General features: G+C 36.8%; 1 protein-coding gene across 5 annotated transcripts in view; it reads left to right on the top strand.

The window, feature by feature from the left end:
• LOC115628190 (polycomb protein Asx) overlaps window positions 1–22,510 on the top strand; it is a 71,868-nt gene that overhangs the window by 5,383 nt on the left and 43,975 nt on the right. For all 5 annotated transcript variants that reach the window (XM_030524185.1, XM_030524183.1, XM_030524182.1 and 2 more), the window contains 2 exons: window positions 12,813–13,513; window positions 13,675–14,268. In XM_030524185.1, the coding sequence (XP_030380045.1) occupies window positions 12,813–13,513; window positions 13,675–14,268 (1,295 nt within the window). The remainder of the gene's footprint in view (window positions 1–12,812; window positions 13,514–13,674; window positions 14,269–22,510) is intronic.

The raw sequence follows: 22,510 nt of genomic DNA, 5'->3' as shown, positions 1-22,510 counted from the left end.
GCTGTATTGAAGCAGAAGGAGACTATTTTGAATTCAATAAATTGATTTTGCCGAAAAAACCATTTGTTTTCTTTTTTTTTTTTAAGTCATGTTCACTTTGGAACACACCTTGTATAACTGCACATTTGGGGGTTACAAAAAATGAAACAAACTTGTATAGCGTACACACGTAGGGCATCTTTGTGTACAATTTGGTGTCTCTAGTCTCTTATAGTCTGTGAGATCCAGGTGTTCATACGGACAGACAGGGCTAAATCGAGTTGTCTTGACATGCTGATCAAGAATAATATATATGTATACTTTATGGGATCTACCTGTTACATTTTTCAGCTCGCGCAAACCTAATATACTCTTGTACATTTCTTGCACAGAGTATAAAAATGCAGGTATTACCCGTCTTAACCCGGCTCAATATAATGTGTCAAATTGTATTTATTTTGTGTGTACATGACCTACCCATATGTTTTCATTTTATTAGTTACCAGTAGGAAGGCATTTAAGGTATTTAAATTACTAATATTTTTTAAAGCTCGTTTTCCCCCCTTTGGAGCTCGAATTTTCCAAAAGCCTTTCTTTGTGCGACCTAATGTAACGGAATCTTTCAGCGTAATTTTTACCAATTTCCAGAAGTCTGATCAGCTTGCACAGTTTGCACAAGAGTCAAGGACTGAAGACAATACAATTTTTCTAAAATTCATCCAAATCGGTCAATTCTATGAAAAGTTATTAGTGAATCAACTTTACTACGCCCACAAGTTGCAGCATCCGATTTGCGTCAAACTGTCCACACCAGAGAACAGCAACGAGTATGTTCAAGTATGTTCGACCACCCTTGCTGAAAATGCAATCAAATCAGATCTTTGCTTGGTTGCAAACGAGTTCGAACGGGTTAAGTTATCTTATGATTGAACTTGAATGAGCCAGCGTTCTATTTTTGCGAACAAGTACCAGCCTTGATTGGTTTCAAACATTTCAGACATTGCGCGAGTTGTACTCGGGTTTTGCGCAGGTTTTACCCGAGTATGTCTCGAGTATTGCGTGGGTTTTACCCGAGTATGACCGTAAAAAAATACATGTATGATTGTAAATATAAAAACTTTCCTGTTTAATTTATTGAAAAACCAAGTAAACCGGTAAATCAGCAGTGAAAGTTGGTGCCCTCACTGGAGTTGCAGCACGATTAGTCGGTGGATCTACATTACACCGTCTGCTAAAATGACCTGTACAACAAGAGAGAACGCTACAGTCGAGCAAGCCCGACAGTGTAATACCATGTACCCAGGTAAACTTCCGTCACTGAGTTATATGCGCCCAAAGCAGCAGCAAAAAGAGGAAGAAGAAGAGCGAACTTGTTGCTGCAGTTTGGGGGGGTTGTTCTGGCGAGAATTTGTTTCGCTAATAACTTTTCTTATTGAATTGAATAAAATTGTAAACAACGGTAGATAATTATATATTAATTATGTGTGCAAAGTTTGGTTTAGGTAGCATTTGAAGTGTGGACGCTATTGACGAAATTCTGTAGCAGAAGAAGGGAGGGGTGGGGGGGGGGGGGGGGGGGGGGGGAATTAAAAAAAAAAAAATAAACTCGTCCTTTCTCTGACCTAGGAGAATCTAGATGTCAACTTATTATTATGGTTATTCTAGCTTTTATGAGATCCTTGCGTTCATCCAGACGGACGAACGGACATGTCTAGATGGATTTCTCTTGTCATGCTGATTCAGAATATATATACTTTAATGCGTCAACTATGGTAACACGTAGAATTTCTTTTTATAGATGAAATTTCTATGGTTCCTTACGAGATGCTCTGTATGATTGACTCTCGTCTGCGACAATTAAAAAGTTCAAATGCTTTTTTTGGAGGGATAAACATTTTATTATTCGGTGATTTAATGCAATTACCTCCTGTACGAGGACATCAAGTTTTTCAACAACCAGAACATATGAAGCCTACACATTTATGGCGGCTCTTCAAGCTGGTTTAACTAAAACAAAATATGCGCCAACAAGGAGACACAACATTCATTGATATACTGAACATCTTGAGGATTGGAGAACTGACCTCTCAGCATCTTACAATACTTCTAGAAAAAGTTTCGACAGATGCTAACAATGAATTCTCAATTGATAACGCATTAAGAATCTACCCTACGTATGATCAAGTAGCTAAGCATAATGAAAAAGTACTTCAGTATTTTGAGAAAAAAGAGACAAATATTTTTACAATAAAAGCACAAGATCAACTTATTGATGCTACACGAAATTTAGGTGATAAGAATGTGGACTCTGTTATACCTAATGATATTAACAAGACGGGTGGTCTTCCTAAACTATTGAAAATGTTCGTGTTCGAGCTAAAGTAATGTTGAGATCGAATATTGACGGGGCAAAAGGTTTAGTAAAACAATTAAATTATTAATAAAATAATTCAATTAAAGTCAAAAAACAAGAAAGAAATGCTAAAGTCGAGCAGGCTCAACTCTTAAATACCCTGTACCACTTAATTTAATTAAATTAAGAAAAATTCGATTTTCATTCATTAGACTTTTTTTTCAAATTCATTTTATGCAATTTGCTCTAGTTATGTTGAGTACGTACTACAAATATTGCGACCAGTGAAAAAACAAACAATACAACATATCTTATGAAAAAAAATAACGAAAACAATAGGTATTAATGACAACCCTAAACTAAACAAAGAATAAATTACTTTTGAAAATGTTAAATAGTTTTTAATTAATTAACATTTCCTGCCCTGTCAGTGCAAGACGAATGAACATACATACTAGGTGGGGTGAAAAATAAGAAACACTTATTCCAACGTTTTCCAATTTTTTCCGGAAGGTCTACAAAATACGCCTCCAGCGTCGTCCCATTGAGCCCCACTCAGCCGTTTCGGAGCACTTGTGCCGTCTTCAGTCCTTTGTCGGGCACTCTTTCTGTCTCTGGTGTGTAATAGTGGATGAAGGTCACCACTCGACGCCAAAAATCCGCCCGATTCCGGACCAACATGACCAAACACTTTCGAAGTGTGCTCACAATCGTATTTTTGGTCTGAAGTCAGCGTGCGCGTCACCCAACGGCAGAATACCTTTTTCATATGCAAAATCTCGCCCAAAATATGGCATGTATGCTCAGTATTAATCCTTGTGACCTCTGCTAGCTCGCGCAGTTTCATTTTTCGGTCAGCCAACACCATTTCATGTATTTTTTGGACATTTTCCTGAGTAACCGCATCGGGGAACCAAAATACGTGTTAAAACGAAATCACAATGAAGAACCTTTATCCAATTATCGTGCATAGTAGAAGAAACCCTTATAAATTGTTCAGAAATTAAGGAATGATGTTTTTAGTGAAAAGTGCAATGTCGTTTCTATTATTTTTTCCATCACTGTATATATGGTTATAACTTCCTATTAAATCGGCCTATGATGAAACTTCGCACACGGACTCGTAATCCCAAACTGGGCAGATTTGCCGATTTTCAATGAAAAAATCTTAAAAATACGTGTGCTATGGAAAATCAGTGACTGCGGGGGAGAGGGGAAAGGGACGGAAATTCCAAAATATGTACACATTTTCTGCGTATTCACATAAGGCATCTTGGACTTCAAATTTGGTGCTCCAAGGTCTTATAGTCCTATATCCGAGACATAGGCGATTATACGAACGGCGTTACGGAAAAACTCCCATAGGGGGGAAGTGGGGGGAAATCAAAAAAATAATACAAACTTGCACAGTTTACACACATAAGGCATCTTTGTGCAAAATTTCGTGTCTCTAGCTATTATAGCCGCCTCTGAGATCAATAATATACATGTAATTCTGTTTCTACACAGTCTTTTTTACACGGAACTATGGTCCCACAGCGACATCAAAAAATTTCTGAAAATATTTTTGGGATATAAATACAATTTCAATAAATAGACCACCCCAATTAGAACACAACTTTTTTTTTGAGCTTTGTTGCAACCCTGTTAATTTGGCACGCTCATGAACTTAGCTGATCGGTGACAGCCTTGGCATTTGCAAATTGGAGGAAACTTTTTGCCAACTTTCGCTTATCATGAAAGTGGTACTATTTGTGTAAAAATAAAAGCACAACATAGCTATTTGAATCGTTTGCACGCAACTACATGAACAGCTGCTTGTATGTGTGTTTGTGTATGTATACTAAGTTGTCCCCAACTGTTTGATATGCATTTTATGTTGTTTGTTCTGCCTGCTTTTGTAAAGCGAAACACGTTATTCTATATTTTGAAAATCCTTAAATGCAAAGTTGTAGATTTAGTTACGTAGATTACATAACCCAATTTGAAACCCATCGGACAAAATTTCTACACAAACTTTTAATTGAAAAATTGAATAAATATTAAAACCCCAATAATTCAAATTCCAACACAAATTTCGAAAAACCGAGTATGCAGTTTTTGGAATTTTTGCATCATTTTATAGATTATAAAAACCAAATTTGAATATGATTGGTGGAAAAATGCGGATTTATTAAACAAGCTTTGGAGCTCCTTTTCCCCACTTGGAGTTTGAATTTCCCAAAATCCCTTCTTAGTGCTTACCTACACTATGATGGGATAGTTGAGTTCATATTTCAGTTTCCTAGCTCCTACCGTTTGGGCTGTGGGGTGTATGCAGTGTTTTTTTGAATTGTTTTATAGATTACACAAACCCAGTTTGGAGCCAATCAAATGAAAATTGTAGATTTTTCATACAATCTTTGGAGCCCGTTTTCCCTCTTTGGCGTTCGAATTTTCCAAAATCTTGGTGCTCACCTACATCATAAAAGACAACTTTTGAACAAATTTCAGCTTCCTAGCTCTTACCGTTTGGGCTATGCGTTGTTTGCACATAGCTTTTCGGGCCCCTTTTTTTCCACGGTATTTTCCCTATAATTCTGGCCTCAGTAAAAATAGCGAAAAACCAAGTACACAGTTTTTCTTGTATTCTTAAGAAGAGTATACAAACTAAACTTGATTTTTTTAAGTTTTGAGTTAATCGGATGCAAATTGTAGATTTTTTATACAAACGTTAGAGCTCGTTTTGGAAGTCGATTTTTTTTTAGAAAATGAACATATTTTTTTAAAAAAAATTAAGCCCAAGTTTCGCCTCAAAACCAATTCTCGATGCCCTTTTGGGATGTTTCAAATCTGGTTTGCTTTGTTTTGATTAAAAATACTAACAAAGACATTTTTGTTTGCAAGTTAAAAATAAAATATATAATTGACGCAATTCTTGTTTCTAATAAGTACCCCATAACTGTGTATTAATTAAACAAACTTGGCGAAAATTGTGTGTCGCCGATTGGGCAAGTCTGTTTGTTGGCGAAAATGTGAATGGTCATAAACTGCAATTTGAATATACAATACGGATTACGGAAACAAAATGTGTATGCATTTTTATACTCTGTACATAAAATGTATAAGAGTATATTAGGTTTGCGTGGCAGACCCCACAAAGTATATATATTCTTGAGCATGACAAGGCGGAGTCAATCTTTGTCTGCCTGTCCGTCTGTCCGTATAAATACCTGGATCTTAGAGGCTATAAGATATAGAGACACGAAATTTTGCACAAAGATGCCTTATGTGTGTACGCTATACGAGTTTGTTTTATTTTTTTGATTTTTCCCCCACTTCCCCCCTATGGGAGTTTTTCCGTAACGCCGTTCGTACAATCGCCTATATCTCGGATATAGGACTATAAGACCTTGGAGCACCAAATTTGAAGTCTAAGATGCCTTATGTGAATACGCAGAAAATGTGTACATATTTTGGAATTTCCCTCCCTTTCCCCTCTCCCCCGCAGTCACTGATTTTCCATAACTCACGTATTTTTAAGATTTTTCATTGAAACTCAGCAAATCTGCCCAGTTTGGGATTACGAGTTCGTGTGCGAAGTTTCATCATCTTAGGCCGATTTAATAGGAAGTTATAGCCATATATACAGTGATGGAAAAAATAATAGAAACGACATTGCACTTTTCACTAAAAACCTCATTCCTTAATTTCTGAACAATTTATAAGGGTTTCTTCTACTATGCACGATAATTGGATAAAGGTTCTTCATTGTGATTTCGTTTTAACACGTATTTTGGTTCTCCGATGCGGTTACTCAGGAAAATGTCCAAAAAATACATGAAATGGTGTTGGCTGACAGAAAAATGAAACTGCGCGAGCTAGCAGAGGCCACAAGGATTAGTACTGACCATACATGCCATATTTTGGGCGAGATTTTGCATATGAAAAAGGTATTCTGCCGTTGGGTGCTACGCTCGCTGACTTCAGACCAAAAATAAGATTGTGAGCACACTTCCAAAGTGTTTGGTAATGTTGGTCCGGAATCGGGCGGATTTTTGGCGTCGATTGGAGACATTCATCCATTCTTACACCAGAGACAGAATGAGTGCCCGACAAAGGACTGAAGCCGGCACAAGTGCTCCGAAACGGCTGAGGGATGCTCAATGGGTCTGAAAGGTTATGGTGTCGGTTTTCTGGGATTGTCGTGGCATACTCTTCGTGGACTATCTAAAAAAAAGAAAAACGATCAACAGCGAGTATTACTGCGCATTATTGGAGCGATTGTAAATCGCTGCGAAAGGCCCTCACCTGAAGCTAAAACAAATTTTGTTTTTGCAAGACAATGGACCGGTACACGAGAGCATCACAACTAAAAATCAACGATTTAGGACTCCAAGTGCTTCCCAATACACCTTATTCACCTGATTTGGCCTATTATCTTTTCTTCCGGAAAATGAAATTTCAGATGGGTTAAAAAAGTTGGAAAATCGTTGAAATAAGTGTATCGACCTAAAAGGAGACTACATTGAGTGAAATACTCTATACATATGTTTAGAATAATTATAGATTATTAAAAAATTAAGAGAATTAAAAAAAACAAGAGAGAACGCTACAGTCGACCAAGCCCGACAGTGTAATACCCTGTACCCAGGTAAACTTCCGTCACTGAGTTATATGCGCCCATAGCAGCAGCAAAAAGAGGAAGAAAAAGAGCGAACTTGTTGCTGCAGTTTGTGGGGGTTGTACTGGCGAGAATTTGTTTTGCTAATAACTTTTCTTAGAACAACAGTAGACAATCTATATCTATAAAACAGTTTGTCCTGACTGACTGACTGATTGGTGATCAAATTTGGACTCAAGTATCCTTTCATAGTCTAGGTCCCCACTAAGAAGGGATTTTGGAAAACTCGAGCTCCAAAGGGGGGAAAACAGGCTCCAACATTTGTATGATACAGTTTTCATCTAATTAACTTTAAACTTAGTTTGTATACTCTCAGAACAATGCCAAGAAAAACTGTATACTTGGTTTTTTGATATTTTTTTTTGGGCCTAAAATATGGGAGTTTTCCTGTAAAAAAAATGTTGGGGCACAAAAGCAAACCGCGTCAACAGCCCACAGCTCACACGGTAAAAGCTAGGATGCTGAAATTTGGGCTCAAGTATCCTATCATGGTGTAGATGAGCACTAAGAAGGGATTTTTGAAAATTCGAGCTCCAAAGGGGGGAAAAGTAGCTCCAAAGTTTGTTTGAAAAATCCGAATTTTGCAACCGATCGACTTAAAACTTAGTTTCTAAAATCAATTAAAGAATACAAACAAAACTGCATACTCGGATTTTCGAAATTTGTGTTGGAGCTTGAATTATTGGGGTTTTAATACTTATTCACTATTTCAAATGAAAAGTTTGTGTTATTAATTTAGTCCGATCGATTTAAAATTTGGGTAATGTAATCTACGTAACTAAATCTACAACTTTGCATTCAAGGATTTTCAAAATATGCATTTTACAAAAGCAGGCAGAACAAACAATACAAAATATCAAACAGTTGGGGACAACTAAGTATACATACACACACATACAAACAGCAGTTCGTGTAGTTGCGTGCAAACGATTGAAATAGCCAAATCAAAATGTGAGACACTAATGTGTGAATGTCCATAGATACATATGTGCACATCTATGTATGTACATATGTATCTACATATGTATGTATGTATGTACATTCGTCTTGCACTGACAGAGCAAGAAATGTTAATTAATTAAAAATTATATAACATTTTTAAAAGTAATTTTTTCTTTGTTAAGTGCATTTGGCATTAGGGTTTTCATTAATAACTTTATGCAGCAACAACAAATATCAAATAGTTGGGGACATCACATACACACACTCACACACACAACAAGCAACAGTTCGTGTCTATGTGTGCGGTTCTCTACGTACGGTTGAAAAAGTAAAGAGTAACATACATATGTATGTATTTATGTATGCCTGTGTATGAATATAGCATGTATGTACATTCGTATTAATATTGGGCAATCGAACACAGTTGTTTGATTGTAAAAAAAAATAATGCTCTAAAAACAACAACAACTGCAAGTCATTAGCTCGCTCTTCTTCTTTCTTTTTGACCATTTAATGTTAATTGCAAAGGCAAAACGCCAAAAGTTTACAGTTAACGTCGCTAGGCAACGACTGCGTAAGCGATAGTAAAGCAGAAACCGAATAATGGAGCGACGCATATTCTGGTTCGCATTGCGGGCAGATGTATGTATGTATGTATGTATATGATTTGTTCCTATTAATCTCAATAAATAATTCGATTTCATTATTTAAATATTCTGCTTATTGCATTCAAACTTCGATATTTTGATGGTATCGGTGCCAGTAGTTTTTGATCGTGGCTCATCGCTGCACGGCATTGACACGAGTGCCGTGTTTCATATTCCGAGTTTGTGCGTGGCCATATTGACTCAATATGGCACGAAAAGACTCAAATGTGAATTTAAATTTGGACTCAAGTATCGTTTCATAGTATCCATCATAGTGTAGGAGCACACTAAGAAAGGCTTTTGGAAAATTTTAGCTCCAACGGGGGGAAAACGAGTATTAAAAAATATTAGTTATAGTGGTCAGTTCGTTTAACGAAATAGTTTGGCAAGAACAAAAATGTAACGGACTACTGAACAATTTTTTGTCAAGAACAGAAAATGTTCATTTAAATACCTTAAATGCCTTCCTACTGGTAACTTATAAGGTGAAAACATATGGGTAGGTTATGCACACACAAAATAAATACAATTGGAAACATTATATTGAGCCGGGTTAAGACGGGCAATACCTGCTAGTAGGCCATAAGTTAGCCTTTTCTTTCGTAGGTTAAAAGTTATGAGCGCACCATTTTGGAAAATATATTATTTTAATGGTATAATGAATGAAGTACCCCAAACTTAACTGCCCTGCTTACTTTGGGTGCACTTTAGAATTAAAATTTAATACAGTTTTAAAAATATGATACAGTTTTAGATAAGGAACAATATGTGATTTCCTATTAAAATAAACGGCACTTAAACGTGCTTATTTCAAAATAGGAAATAATTGTTTTTATACCTTGTACCCAAAGGGTACAAGGGTATATTAGTTTTGTGCGAGTGCACATGGAACACACAGAAGAAGGCTTGGTAGACCCCACAAAGTATACATATTCTTGATCAGCATGACAAGCCGAGTCGATATAGCCATTTCCGTCTGTCCGTCTGTCTGTCTGTCTGTATGAACGCAAGGATCTCCGAAAGTATAAGAGCTAGAATAACCAAACTTGGTATACAGATTCTCCTGAGCCCGAGAAAGGAGAATCTGTATCATTTTTCCCCTTTGGAGCTGGAATTTTCCAAGAGCCTTTCTTAGTGTGCTCCTACACTATGATGGATACTATGAAAGGATACTTGAGTCCAAATTTCATCTTTTACCGTTTGGGCTGTGCGTTGATCACCAATTAGTCAGGAAACTGTTTTATATATAGAGATAACGCAACGTTTTGAGATAGACTATGTGCAAAAAAGGGGAATAATTATAAGGGTATATCCTAATTTTAAATTCACATTTGAGTCTTTTCGTGCCATATTGAGTCATACGGTCACGCACAAACTCGGAATATGAAATACGGCACTCGTGTCAATGCCGTGCAGCGATGAGCCACGATCAAAAAGCACTGACAATTCTCATCTCAATTTGCTAAAGTAAAACTTTCGATAGTTGAAGCCACCGATACCATCAAAATATCGAAGTTTGAATGCAATAAGCAGAATATTTAAATAATAAAATCTAATTATTTATTGAGATCAGCATCATAAGAACAAATCATATACATACATACATCTGCCCGCAATGCGAAGCAGAATATGCGTAGCTCCGTTATTCGGTTTCTGCTTTACTATCGCTTACGCAGTCGTTGCCTAGCGACGGTAACTGTAAACTTTTGGCATTTTGCCTTTGCAATTAACATTAAATGGTCAAAACGAAAGAAGAAGAGCGAGCCAATGTTTTGCAGTTGTTGTTCTTAGAGCATTATTTTTTTTACAATCAAACAACTGTGTTCGATTGCCCAATGTATACATTAATACGAATGTACATACATGCTATATTCATACACAGGCATACATACATACATACATATGTATGTTTCTCTTTACTTTTTCAACCGTACGTAGAGAACCGCACACATAGACACGAACTGTTGCTTGTTGTGTGTGTGAGTGTGTGTATGTGATGTCCCTAACTATTTGATATTTGTTGTTGCTGCATAAAGTTATTAATGAAAACCCTAATGCCAAATGCACTAAACAAAGAAAAAATTACTTTTAAAAATGTTATATAATTTTCAATTAATTAACATTTCTTGCTCTGTCAGTGCAAGACGAATGTACATATATACATATGTATGTACATACATAGATGTGCATATATGTATGTATGGACATTCACACTTTAGTGTCTCACATTTTGCTTTGGCTATTTCAATCGTTTGCACGCAACTACACGAACTGCTGTTTGTATGTGTGTGTATGTATACTTAGTTGTCCCCAACTGTTTGATATTTTGTATTGTTTGTTCTGCCTGCTTTTGTAAAATGCATATTTTGAAAATCCTTGAATGCAAAGTTGTAGATTTAGTTACGTAGATTACATTACCCAAATTTTAAATCGATCGGACTAAATTTATAACACAAACTTTTCATTTGAAATAGTGAATAAGTATTAAAACCCCAATAATTCAAGCTCCAACAAAATAATTTCGAAAATCTAAGTATGCAGTTTTGTTTGTATTCTTTAATTGATTTTAGAAACTAAGTTTGAGGTCGATCGGCTAAAAAATGCGGATTTTTCAAACAAACTTTGGAGCTCGTTTTCCCCCAGCTTTGAAGCTCGAATTTTCCAAAATCCCTTCTTAATGAACCATTTACACTATGATAGGATACTTGACCCCAAATTTCTGCATCCTAGCTTTTACCGTGTGGGCTGTGGGCTGTTGATGCGGTTTGCTTTTGTGCCCCAACATTTTTTTACAGGAAAACTCCCATATTTTAGGCTTAAAAAAAAATATCAAAAAACCAAGTATACAGTTTTTCTTGGAATTGTTCTGAGAGTATACAAACTAAGTTTGAAGATGAAAACTGTAGATTTTTCATACAAACGTTGGAGCCTTTTTCCCCCCTTTGGAGCTCGAGTTTTCTTCAAGGATACTTGAGTCCAAATTTCAGCTTCCTAGCCTTTACCGTTTGGGCTGTGCGTTGATCACCAATCAGTCAGTCAGTCAGGACAAACTGTTTTATATACATATATAGATAATCACTGCCAAAGCACTGTCCCCTGCTGTTGTTAGCAGTGCAATTCTTTGCACAGGCGCATGAGATAAACACAGACACACACAAAAATTCATCGGCACAATTCGTACGTGCAGTTATAAACGCTTTTCGTGAGTTCAGAAAATTGTAACAAAAGTAACCAAGTTGTAATACACTTAATTCTGTTTTTAGACGGTCTTTTTTTACACGATTTTGATGTAACACGGTATGAAAATTACAAACTGCATATATATTTCTTTAGAGATAAGGAACCTTTTGTTGCATATGATCAATGCCTTTTTTTACACGGCTGTTTCTGGAACCAATCTACCGTGTAAAAACAGAATTAGGTATATTACAAAAAAATTTTTTTATTCGTTATACCTTCTTAGGTATTTGAAGTCACATAAAGGGTGTATAACTAATTCACAAGATAATTGTGTGTATGCGTGTCTTATGAGCATGTATGCAGTACACAGTTAAGCCAAAGCACCAACAACAACAACTGGGGGTAGCAAATATATTTATTGCTATAACTTCTTGTTAAATCTGCCTATCATTATCAAACTTGGCAGACAGGCACATAATCACTAACTGGGCGTATTTTCAAAATTTGAGTTCGAAATTCTAAGAATTCCGAGAGTAATGAAAGATCACTAATTGCGTGGGAGAGGGGTGAGGGAGGGATATTCCAAAATACACATTTTCTGCGTATTCACAAAAGGCATTATTTTTGTGGCTATAACTTTCAAATTGACCCATCATGGTGTAACTTGACGTATGGACATACATATACAATCCCGAGTGGGCGGAAGACTATTTTGAGTATTTCAAAATGTATACTTGTACTGCGTACTTACATAGACGGACGGACACACAGAATGCAAGAATATATGCTTTTTAGGGTCTGGGTACATAAGAGTTGGACATGCGGCCCTTCTCCATAGTTATCCAAGGCAAATTTACCAATATCTCTCATTATAATTATCCAATTTACAGTCTTATTACCTAAACCGAATGTACGTTTTAAAAGTTAGCATTACCCCATGTTTTTTTTTCTACCATACGGATTGCCGACTATTGTGTTTACAAACTTCTGAGTACGTTTAAATTTAAAATAAAAAATAAACCATTTACTTTTTCATGAAATATTACAGGTCAATCAGTAACGAATATCGATGATTGCGAAAAAACACACAACCAACCGATCGAACCATTCACCACTTGCTCTTCATTAGAAACTATTACTTCGACAAGTACAATGCCTTGCTCAAAAAGGGCTGCGCTGCCAAAACCTGCTGCAACATCAGATGACACACTTGGCGATGTACAATCAATGCTGACAACGCTGCAACATCAGCAACATACAGAGGCAGAACAAACAATTGACGTGCCGTTAGAGTTAAATTCGAACGAAATGTTTCAGCATGTGCAACATGATTGGAACTTTGGTGGTATAAAATATCTTGCACCGACGGGGGCAAGTACATCGGCAGCCATTACTGAAGACTACGTGGAACAACATCAAGACATGCATACCGAAATCATAAGTACTGAGAATATAGACTTAATGGAAGTCGTGCAGCAAGATGATGATATAATGGATGATGTGGTAGAATGCGATGACGATGTGGTAGAATGCATTGGTAATGAAGTGCGCGATCACAATGAACCCACGCAAGAACAACTTTTGGATGGTCATGTGATGCATGATAAGATAGATAATGCTAATGTACGCAATATTGTGGATAAGTTGCAGCAGCATCAACAGCAACAATTGCAAGCTCAATTGCAAGATGTGGTGCATTTGGCGCAGAATTCTTTTATGCAACAGCCCCAAAATGAATACGCTCATGAGGCAAGTAAACTTTATCTCGGGACGAAATATTTTAAATTTGTGTTGCCCTCAGCTTGGCAATTCCATGAACAATATTTTTCTCTGCCATTTCAATCTGTGGAGATATATCCCAACTTCTGACCTAATCTTAATTCAACAATATTTACATTTAATATTTTTAGGTCCCAATTGACATTCTATGCGATGTTCCCATGTCGGCTGCCGATATGGAGGTTTCCAGCAGTGTGGTTACTAACAGCAGCAACTCAAATGACAGCAGCAACAATTTGAGCATATGCAGCAGTAGCAGCAATCTAACAAGCATTGCCACAACTCTAAGCCAAATACAACAACTTTCCAATCAAACGCAGCAGCAACCAGTCCATCAGTCGCATCAACAGCAACAACGACAGATATTAGTTGATTCTAATGGACAGATTATTGGAAATCTTTTAATACAACAGCAGCAGAGACAGCTACAACAGCAGCAATTGTTGCAGCAGCTCAGTCTACAAACTGCTGCGCAATCGCATCAACATCAGGCAAGCACGAGCTCTGAAATGCCTAAAACGCAAGCGACAATGAGGAAACCATTAGAAACGAATAGCAATAGAACTCACCAATTTATGACATCTAGTTTGCTAGTTCAGCAAGAACAATTAGAGCAACAACAACAGATGCAACAACGGCTATCTGGTCGGATCGGAGCCACCACAGAAGAGGACGAAACTTCTCTGGATAAGGATTGTCACACTTCAACGACATGGACTAACAATGTATGTACCTTTTTCAATATTTTGTGTTTTGTTCTGTCCTGTATCAATACTATAGCGTAATAAAGTATAGTAGGCTGGATTAAAAAAAAAGGAAAAAATAATTTTTTTGACATTTGTTTATATAACATGGACTTCTGTATTACAAGTATATACTGCTGTGTTCAATGAAATAGTAGTGCCATACCTCACCACTTCCAAAACTCTTTTAGAGACATTTCCAGTCATCCAAATTGAACAATCGATATCTTTTAAGAAAGACTAGAATTTAAGCATTATGAAACCGAAGAAATCCCGTTACATTTGAACGCATACTTGTTTTTCATGATTGTATACAAATACCCATAAGAAACGGTGTTCATAGGAAAAATAGTGCTTATTTTATATTTGTTAAAAACCAACCAAACTTAATCTAATCTAATCTTCACAAAACATGTTCTACATGTTTTTTTGGGCTTATATTGAGTTGTGAATCCTTTGTTATTCAATAGAGCCTGGCACCGACTCGGCATGGAATTCATGAGGTCCTGGTAACGTTTCATAGAGACTTTAACCTATGGCTATACCCATGAAAAGTGCTGTTAAACTAATCTTCATTATACATGTTCTACATGTTTATTAGGGCTTATATGGAGTTGTGAATTCTTTGTTATCCTACACAGCCTGACACCGGTGGGGCATGGAATTCATAAGAACTTGGGCCTATTCCTCTTGAACCACCTGCCAAAAAAAGAAGGACTTGCTTTGTACATATGTATGTATGTGTGCATTACATAATTATGTCAAAGCAGCAACAAATACACCTGCGGCCAGAGCTTGGGCCTTGTTATATGTCTATAACTTTCTTTCTAATCAACCTATCATAATAAAACTTTGTATATAGATATAACTGGATGTGTCTATCAAATTTTAGTTAAAAATTCCAAGAATTAAGGGAGTTACAGAAAATCATGAATAGGGGTGAGTGGGGGGGGGGGGGGGGGGGGGTCAAGCTTGTCCTTTCTCGGGCTCAGGAGAAGTTTGGTTATTCTACCTCTTATACTTTCTGTGAATCTTGCGTTCATACAGACAGACAGACGGTCATGGCTATATCGACTCGGTTTGTCATGCTGATCATGAATATATACACTTTGTGGGGTCTGCCACGCCTCCTTCTGTGTGTTTCAAAACTAATATACCCTTTGTGTACCGGGTATCAAAATTTGGATCGATTTTACCTCTCTCGGTATTGGAACTCACGTAAAGGGTGTATAATTGCACATATACAAAGCAATTGTGTCTTATGTGCGTCTATTCGTGTCTGTGTGAACATGTTTGGAATCAACCAAAGCAGCAGCATCAACAACAGCTGTGGGCAGCGCTTGGCCAGGAAATATATTTATGGCTATAACTTCCTGCTAAATCGCACAAGGGCACTAACTGGGGGTATTTGCAAAATTTGAGTTCGAAATTCCAAGAATTACGGGAGGTACGATTTGCTGTGGAGAGGGGGGAGGTAAAATTTGGTGTTCCTAGGTCTTATAGTCTCCGAGATATATTCGATTATTAGAATGGAAAATCGGGAAAACCCCCAAAGGGGGGAAGTGGGAGAAAATCAAAAAATGAAACAAACTCGTATAGCGTAGACACATCTCTATATATATATAAAACAGTTTGTCCTGACTGACTGACTGGCAATCAACGTACAGCCCAAAAGATAAGAGCTAGGAAGCTGAAATTCGGACAAAAGTAGTCTTTTATGGTGTAGGTGAGCACTAAGATTTTGGAAAATTCGAACGCCAAATGGGGGAAAGAGGGCTCCAAAGATTTATGAAAAATCTACAATTTTCATTTGATTGGCTCCAAACTGGGTTTGTGTAATCTATAAAACAATTCAAAAAACACTTATTAATGTTGTCCGAACGATTTAAAATTTGGTATCCGTAATCAACATAACTATATCTGCAAATTGGCATTCAACGATTTTCGAAATATAGAAATATGTTTTTTACTTTACATCAAAAATAAATAACAAAGAGCGCAAAATATCAAACAGTTGGGGACATCACATAAACACACACAGTGACACACTCACAGACACAAACAGATGGGCAAAATCGGTGCTCTTTATTGTTGCGTGGACACGTTGCCGTGTTGACACAATATAGCACGAAAAGACACAAACGTGAATATGCGATAGAAACCAAAAAAAAAAAAAAAAAAAAAAAAAAAAAAAAAAAAAAAACACTAAAATATAATTTAAAGTTAGCAAATACTGTAATATTTATTCCAGTTTTTTGCACAAAGTCTATCTTAAAACATTGTGTTATGTAAATGTATGTATTTCATTGTTGAAAAAAGCAACGGATTTGGAGCGCATAGCCAAAAAATAACAATGTTAATGTTAGCCACATTTGCATAAAGTAAATTAATATTTTACGAAAAAGTAATATTATGTACATATATCGGTCCTTGGAAATTGGACTACCATATACACATGTATACAATCATAAATTAAATATCGACATTCTCCTAATTATTCGATTTACGAAGAAAAATTTGTCTATCCATTCACCGTGCATACAAGAGAACTGCAACGAGTATGTTCGACCACCCTTGCTGAAAATTCAATCAAATCAGATCTTTGCTTGGTTGCAAACGAGCACGAACGAGTTGAGTACTCTCGGCATTTTTCTTATGATCGAACGTGCATGAGCAATCTTTCCATTTTTACGAACAAGCAACGGTCCTTCATTGGTTTGCTTTCGAGCACACCAGGCTCGGTCACTTTGCTTATTGCGGTCGGTTCGAACGAGTACCGGCCTTGACTGATTTGCTTTCGAACAGTTCAGGCTCGGTCACTTCGAGTATTCTGTCGTTGCGAACGGGTACCAGCCTTGATTGGTTTGCTTTCAAACATTTCAGGCTCGGTCACTTCGTTTAAGATGACTGGGTCCTGATCGAAACAAACCAGACTTTGCATAATGAGCGTTTGATCGAACGAGTATAGTGCCGTTATTTGTCGAGTATTGTTTGGGTATTGCGCGAGCTATACTCGGGTAATACTCGAATATTCCGCGGGTTTTACCCGAGTATGACCGTATGAAATATCCATGTATGGACATATTTATGTATTTGTGCGTGCATGTGTTGTTTGCAATTATGCGCAAACATGTGTATATGTATGTAGGTATTTTAAATAAAGAGGTACAGAATGAAAGAAAACATATGTATACAAATATTTATTTTTATATTATGAAATTTAGCATAATTTTATTTCTTCAAAAAGGACCTCAAATATCTTAAAATAAACAAATTAATATAAATTAAAATAGCATACCTTTTTTTGATTTAAGTAAAAAGGAAGGTATTTCTTTTCGCTAATAGTTTTGTTGGCTTCTTTCATTTATATGCATTTACATACTTGTATACGATGTTACCATTTAACTAATAGCCGAAAAAACAATAGAAAATGCAAGTGCACATGCCGATATCATTGGTCATTTCGGTCATGCGGACATGATTGTAAATACGACGTTCGATCATTTCTTGCACGCAGGCAAAAAGTTTTTGTCACCGCCCCTCATTCTGAGTTTTTGCAGTTGTGAGTCGAACTGACTGGTTGGTGAGGGTTCGTTTCAAACCAATCATTGCTTGCATTCATGCAAGAAGTTTCGGGCACAACCGCTCACTTCTGAGTTTTTGCAGTTTTGATTCGAACTGAGTGTTCGTTGAGGGCTTGCTTGTCACTCTACCCAAATGAAATAATCATACCGAGCAGGGTTCGTAAAATGTGCTCGCAACCCGTTTGGGTCCGCGAGAAATTCTGCTGCGGGTTTTTTCGGGTCGCTGCCGATAGAGGCGGCGGGTACGATCGGGTCGTCTGGCAGAGGTAACGGGTCGCTGCCGACAGCAGCAGTGTCGTACGAGCCGGTCTGCAGTAGCAGAGCGCTCGTTCGTGCTGAGTGAGGCTATAAGGGATGAAATGCATCGCGCACATTTTGCCTTGAAATATATACACACAAGCATACCATCATACAAATTTAACACATCACACATACATATGTACGACCCGATCGTACCCGCGGCCTCTGTCGGCAGCGACCCGAAAATACCCGCGGCAGAATTTCTGGCGGGCCCGAACGGGTTTTGCCCGCATTTTACGAACCCTGATACCGAGTATGGGTAAATACTCGAGTATGATTGAAAATGTAGTACTCGTTGCAGGTCTCTGGTGCATACGGAATCGTGATTTTTTATAGCCAATTACGTGATCGCGCTGTGACGGGCCGAAAAAAGCCGACACATGCCTAGCATCTAGCATCTCAACTGATCGCATATTTACAAGCGACTTACCGTTTGTGTTAAACGGTTGCGTCAGCTAACAACGCTACAAATGTATTCTGAAGAATTCTGGGAGATATTAAGCGTTAAGCTTATTCCGTGAATGTATTCTTCCTATTTACAATAGCAGAAACACGTCTTTTACCCTCACAACATTCATATTCAAAAAACACATATAAATAAGTGTTGAACTGTACAATTGAATACATACACTTACAATGTACATACATATGTATGTATGTACATGACAGAGTTGCCGACGTCCCGATATGGCGGGACATCCAGATTTTTAAATCATAATTAAATATCCCGCTCGGGACAGGCTCAGTCCCGCTTTTCGGGAATAACTCGACCATGCGTGCAGCGTTCTGAGGAATTTCGGACGAGTTGCACTTATAAGTGAGGACTGTATGTATTTCGGTGTTAAATTTTACAGTGTTTAATTCTAGAAACTACTAGCCTTCAATGTCACAATCTACATATATAATTATGCATGTGTATATATGTATGTATTTTATGTATATACATTTTTATGTATGAATGTATGTACATACATATACATACTATGTATATAAAATAGTTTGTATAATATATCTGCTTTTTGAACCCATTTTTTGGGCTTTATTGGTGCACGAAAAGAATTTTGTGTATTTATGTTCATGCATATGTATGTATGTGAGTATGTAAGTATGTGCAATCAACGCACAGCCCAAATGGTAAGCGTTATAAAGCTTCAAAGTATAGGTGAGCAGTAAGAAGTGGTTTTAGAAAATTAGAAATCCGATTTACTTTAAACTTGGTTTATGTATTTACTCTGAGAAAGAATACAGAATAAACTGCGTTGTATTTTTGTAAATGTTCATTAAAGAGTAGAAGGAATTATGATATACAAGTATGTATATACATATGTGTGTATGCTCATTTAAATGTTGTGCAGTTTCATAAGTTGACCAAATAACTTTGCCAAATTGTACAGCTTTTAATTCTAGAAATTACTTGCCTTGATTTATCCCTACTATACTATATACATAAATATACATATGTATTTACACATGTATGTATGCACATATAACCATACATAGTATTTATTGTACTTTATGTCCAAACTCTCGAAAGTAAATTCCTATTTGGAAAATGATCTCTTTAGAAACTTTAGAGTATCGGAAGAGAAATATCATATAGTAAATAAACGTATAATTGTAAGCATAAATACTGAGCCAGCAAGACCTGCTAGTAAGGCATATTTTTGCAAAATTTTGTGTCTCTATCTCTTATAGTCTCTGAGATCCAGGTGTTCATTGCTGCGTTAAGTAAAATGTGCTGACAACTTGAAGTTTGTTTACTCTGAGTTATTTCTCTTCCGACACTAAAGTTTCTAAAGAGTTCATTTATCAAATAGCAAATATAGTACACTAAATACTATGTATGATTATACATATATACATACATACATAGTTCTCTTCATTACGGCCGGCAGAACTGCCAGTTCTCACTTATCTGTTCGCTTCCTCAACACGCTGCAGGGACGGTCGAGATATCCCTGCATTTTATTTTTTTAGGCAGGCGCTATCTACCTATGAACATATGTATTTAATTTTGGATTTCAACACTTGTGTTTTTAATTAAAAAGATTGAATGTTGTGATTGTAAAAGACGTGTTTCTGATTTTGTAAATTGCAAGAATACATTCACAAAATAAGGCTAACGCTTAATGACTGTTACAAATCTTCAGAATAAGTACATTTGTAGCTGACGATACCGTTTAACACTAAAACGGTAAGTCGCTTGTAAATGTGCGATCGTCGGCTTTTTTGATCACGTAATTGGCTTTAAAAAGCACGAACGTGCATACGCGTGATGAATACACAAATTATTCTTTGTAAATCGAATCATTAGTATAAAGTGGATATATTATTTATACTTGTATACATGTGTATATGGTAGTCGTGTATATGAAATGTACACAGAAGTTTATATTTTTATAAAAAAATATTAATTTTGATTGAACAAAAATCGAAATGGGCCATGGTCAAAAACTCAGCTATGAATTTTCACTTTTTTGCCTTTGACTATGCTAAAAAACACACAATTTTTTCCATGCACTTGAATGGAGACAACGAAGAAATCTTTAGTGTGTGTGCAACTATGAACACAGAATTTTATATTTTTATAAAAAAAAACATTAATTTTGATTGAACAAAAATCGAAATGGGCCATGGACATTTCTGAAGAATAAGGCAAAATAATAGCATTTAGGGAACGTGAATAAAGGTCAAATAGCCGAAAAAATTGAGGAAAACAAGCGGGTTGTGGAAATTTTCTCAAAAACATTTATGGTCGGGGAAAATATAAAATGACGTACAAAAAAGGATGTACATCTTCTGGTGAATGACGAGTTCTTCGGAACGCGTCAAACTCACATTCCTCCGCATCTGCAATTCGCCTAAACTTGGGAATAATTGCAAGTGTTGATACAGTGAGATGGGTTATAAGAAAGGTAATCACTTTAAAATATAAAAACCCAAAAAATAACCATCTCTGACAAAGCCACGTAAGACGTTCGTCAGCTCTTTGCCCGGAATCATATGACATGTAATAAAGAGTCACATCGAGTGGTTTTTTCTGATGAAAAACGCTTCGACTTAGATGGATAGGATGGTTTTAACTTTTATTTTCATGATGTACGTAAGGACGAATACTACCTGACTTATTACCATGCCGCGAACGGGATATTATGGTATAGGGCGGAATCTAATATTATGAAACAAGCGAGCTCAAATTTATATGGTCAAAGTTTAATTCCCACAAAAGCTTACTTCAAGAAGCGGTTCCTTACTTTGGCAACATTTTTGACCCTTTATCTTGGATTTTCCAGCATGATATTGCCCCGGTTCATAACACACGCAGACGTCCAATCATTGGCAGAAACCATAAAAAGTAGCAGGAGCGCAATCTTATTAGAACAAATTAAGTCTTTTTATAATTCCTTTCCTAATCGAATCGACGAGGTTATTTCTAATAAAGGCGGTTACGCGCATTATTAATAATGAGTGGCGCTACGAGATTTTTTCAGACGAAAAGAAATTTAATTTGGAAGGGCCCGATGACTATAATTATTATTTCCACGATCTCCGTAAGGATGTATATCATTTGGACCGCCTCCATAGCCGAGTGGGGGGTGTGATGGTGTGGGGTGCCATATCCTACTATGGCAAGTGCAGACTGCAGTTTTTAATGACACGAATGAATGAGGAAAACTAAACCAGCGTTTTAAAAACTGTTTTTCCCTACTTAAAGAATATTTTTATACTCTGGACATGAAACAGCGCGAGCTGAAAAATGTAACAGACAGAAGGAGGCGTGGCAGACCCCACAAAGTATATATATTCTTGATCAGCATGACGAGACGAGTCGATCTAGCCCTGTCTGTCCGTTCGTCCGTCCGTATGATCACCTAGATCTCAGAGACTATAAGAGATAGAGACACCAAATTTTGCATAAAGATGCGTTATGTGTGTACGCTATACGAATTTGTTTTATTTTTTTTATTTTCCCCCCACTTCCCCCCTATGGGGGTTTTCCCGATTTTCCATTCGTATAATCGCCTATATCTCGGAGACTATAAGACCTAGGAACACCAAATTTTAGTCCAAGATGCCTTGTGTGAATACGCAGAAAATGTATATTTTGGAATTTCCCTCCCTCCCCCCTCTCCCCGTAATTCTTGGAATTTCGAACTAAAATTTTGGTAATACCCCCAGTTAGGTATTATGTGTCCGTATGCCGAGTTTCACTATGATAGACCGATTTAACAAGAAGTTATATCCATAAATATATTTGCTGTTGCAGCGCTGCTCAAGCGCTGCCCGCGGCTGTTGTTGATGTTGCTGTTTAGTTGACTGCGAAAATGCTTACACAGACA

The sequence above is a fragment of the Scaptodrosophila lebanonensis genome, unplaced genomic scaffold (assembly GCF_003285725.1).
Source record: "Scaptodrosophila lebanonensis strain 11010-0011.00,11010-0021.00 unplaced genomic scaffold, SlebRS2 tig00000110-arrow-arrow-pilon, whole genome shotgun sequence".
NCBI classification, from domain to species: domain Eukaryota; kingdom Metazoa; phylum Arthropoda; class Insecta; order Diptera; family Drosophilidae; genus Scaptodrosophila; species Scaptodrosophila lebanonensis.
This window is presented reverse-complemented; position numbering and strand designations above follow the sequence as displayed.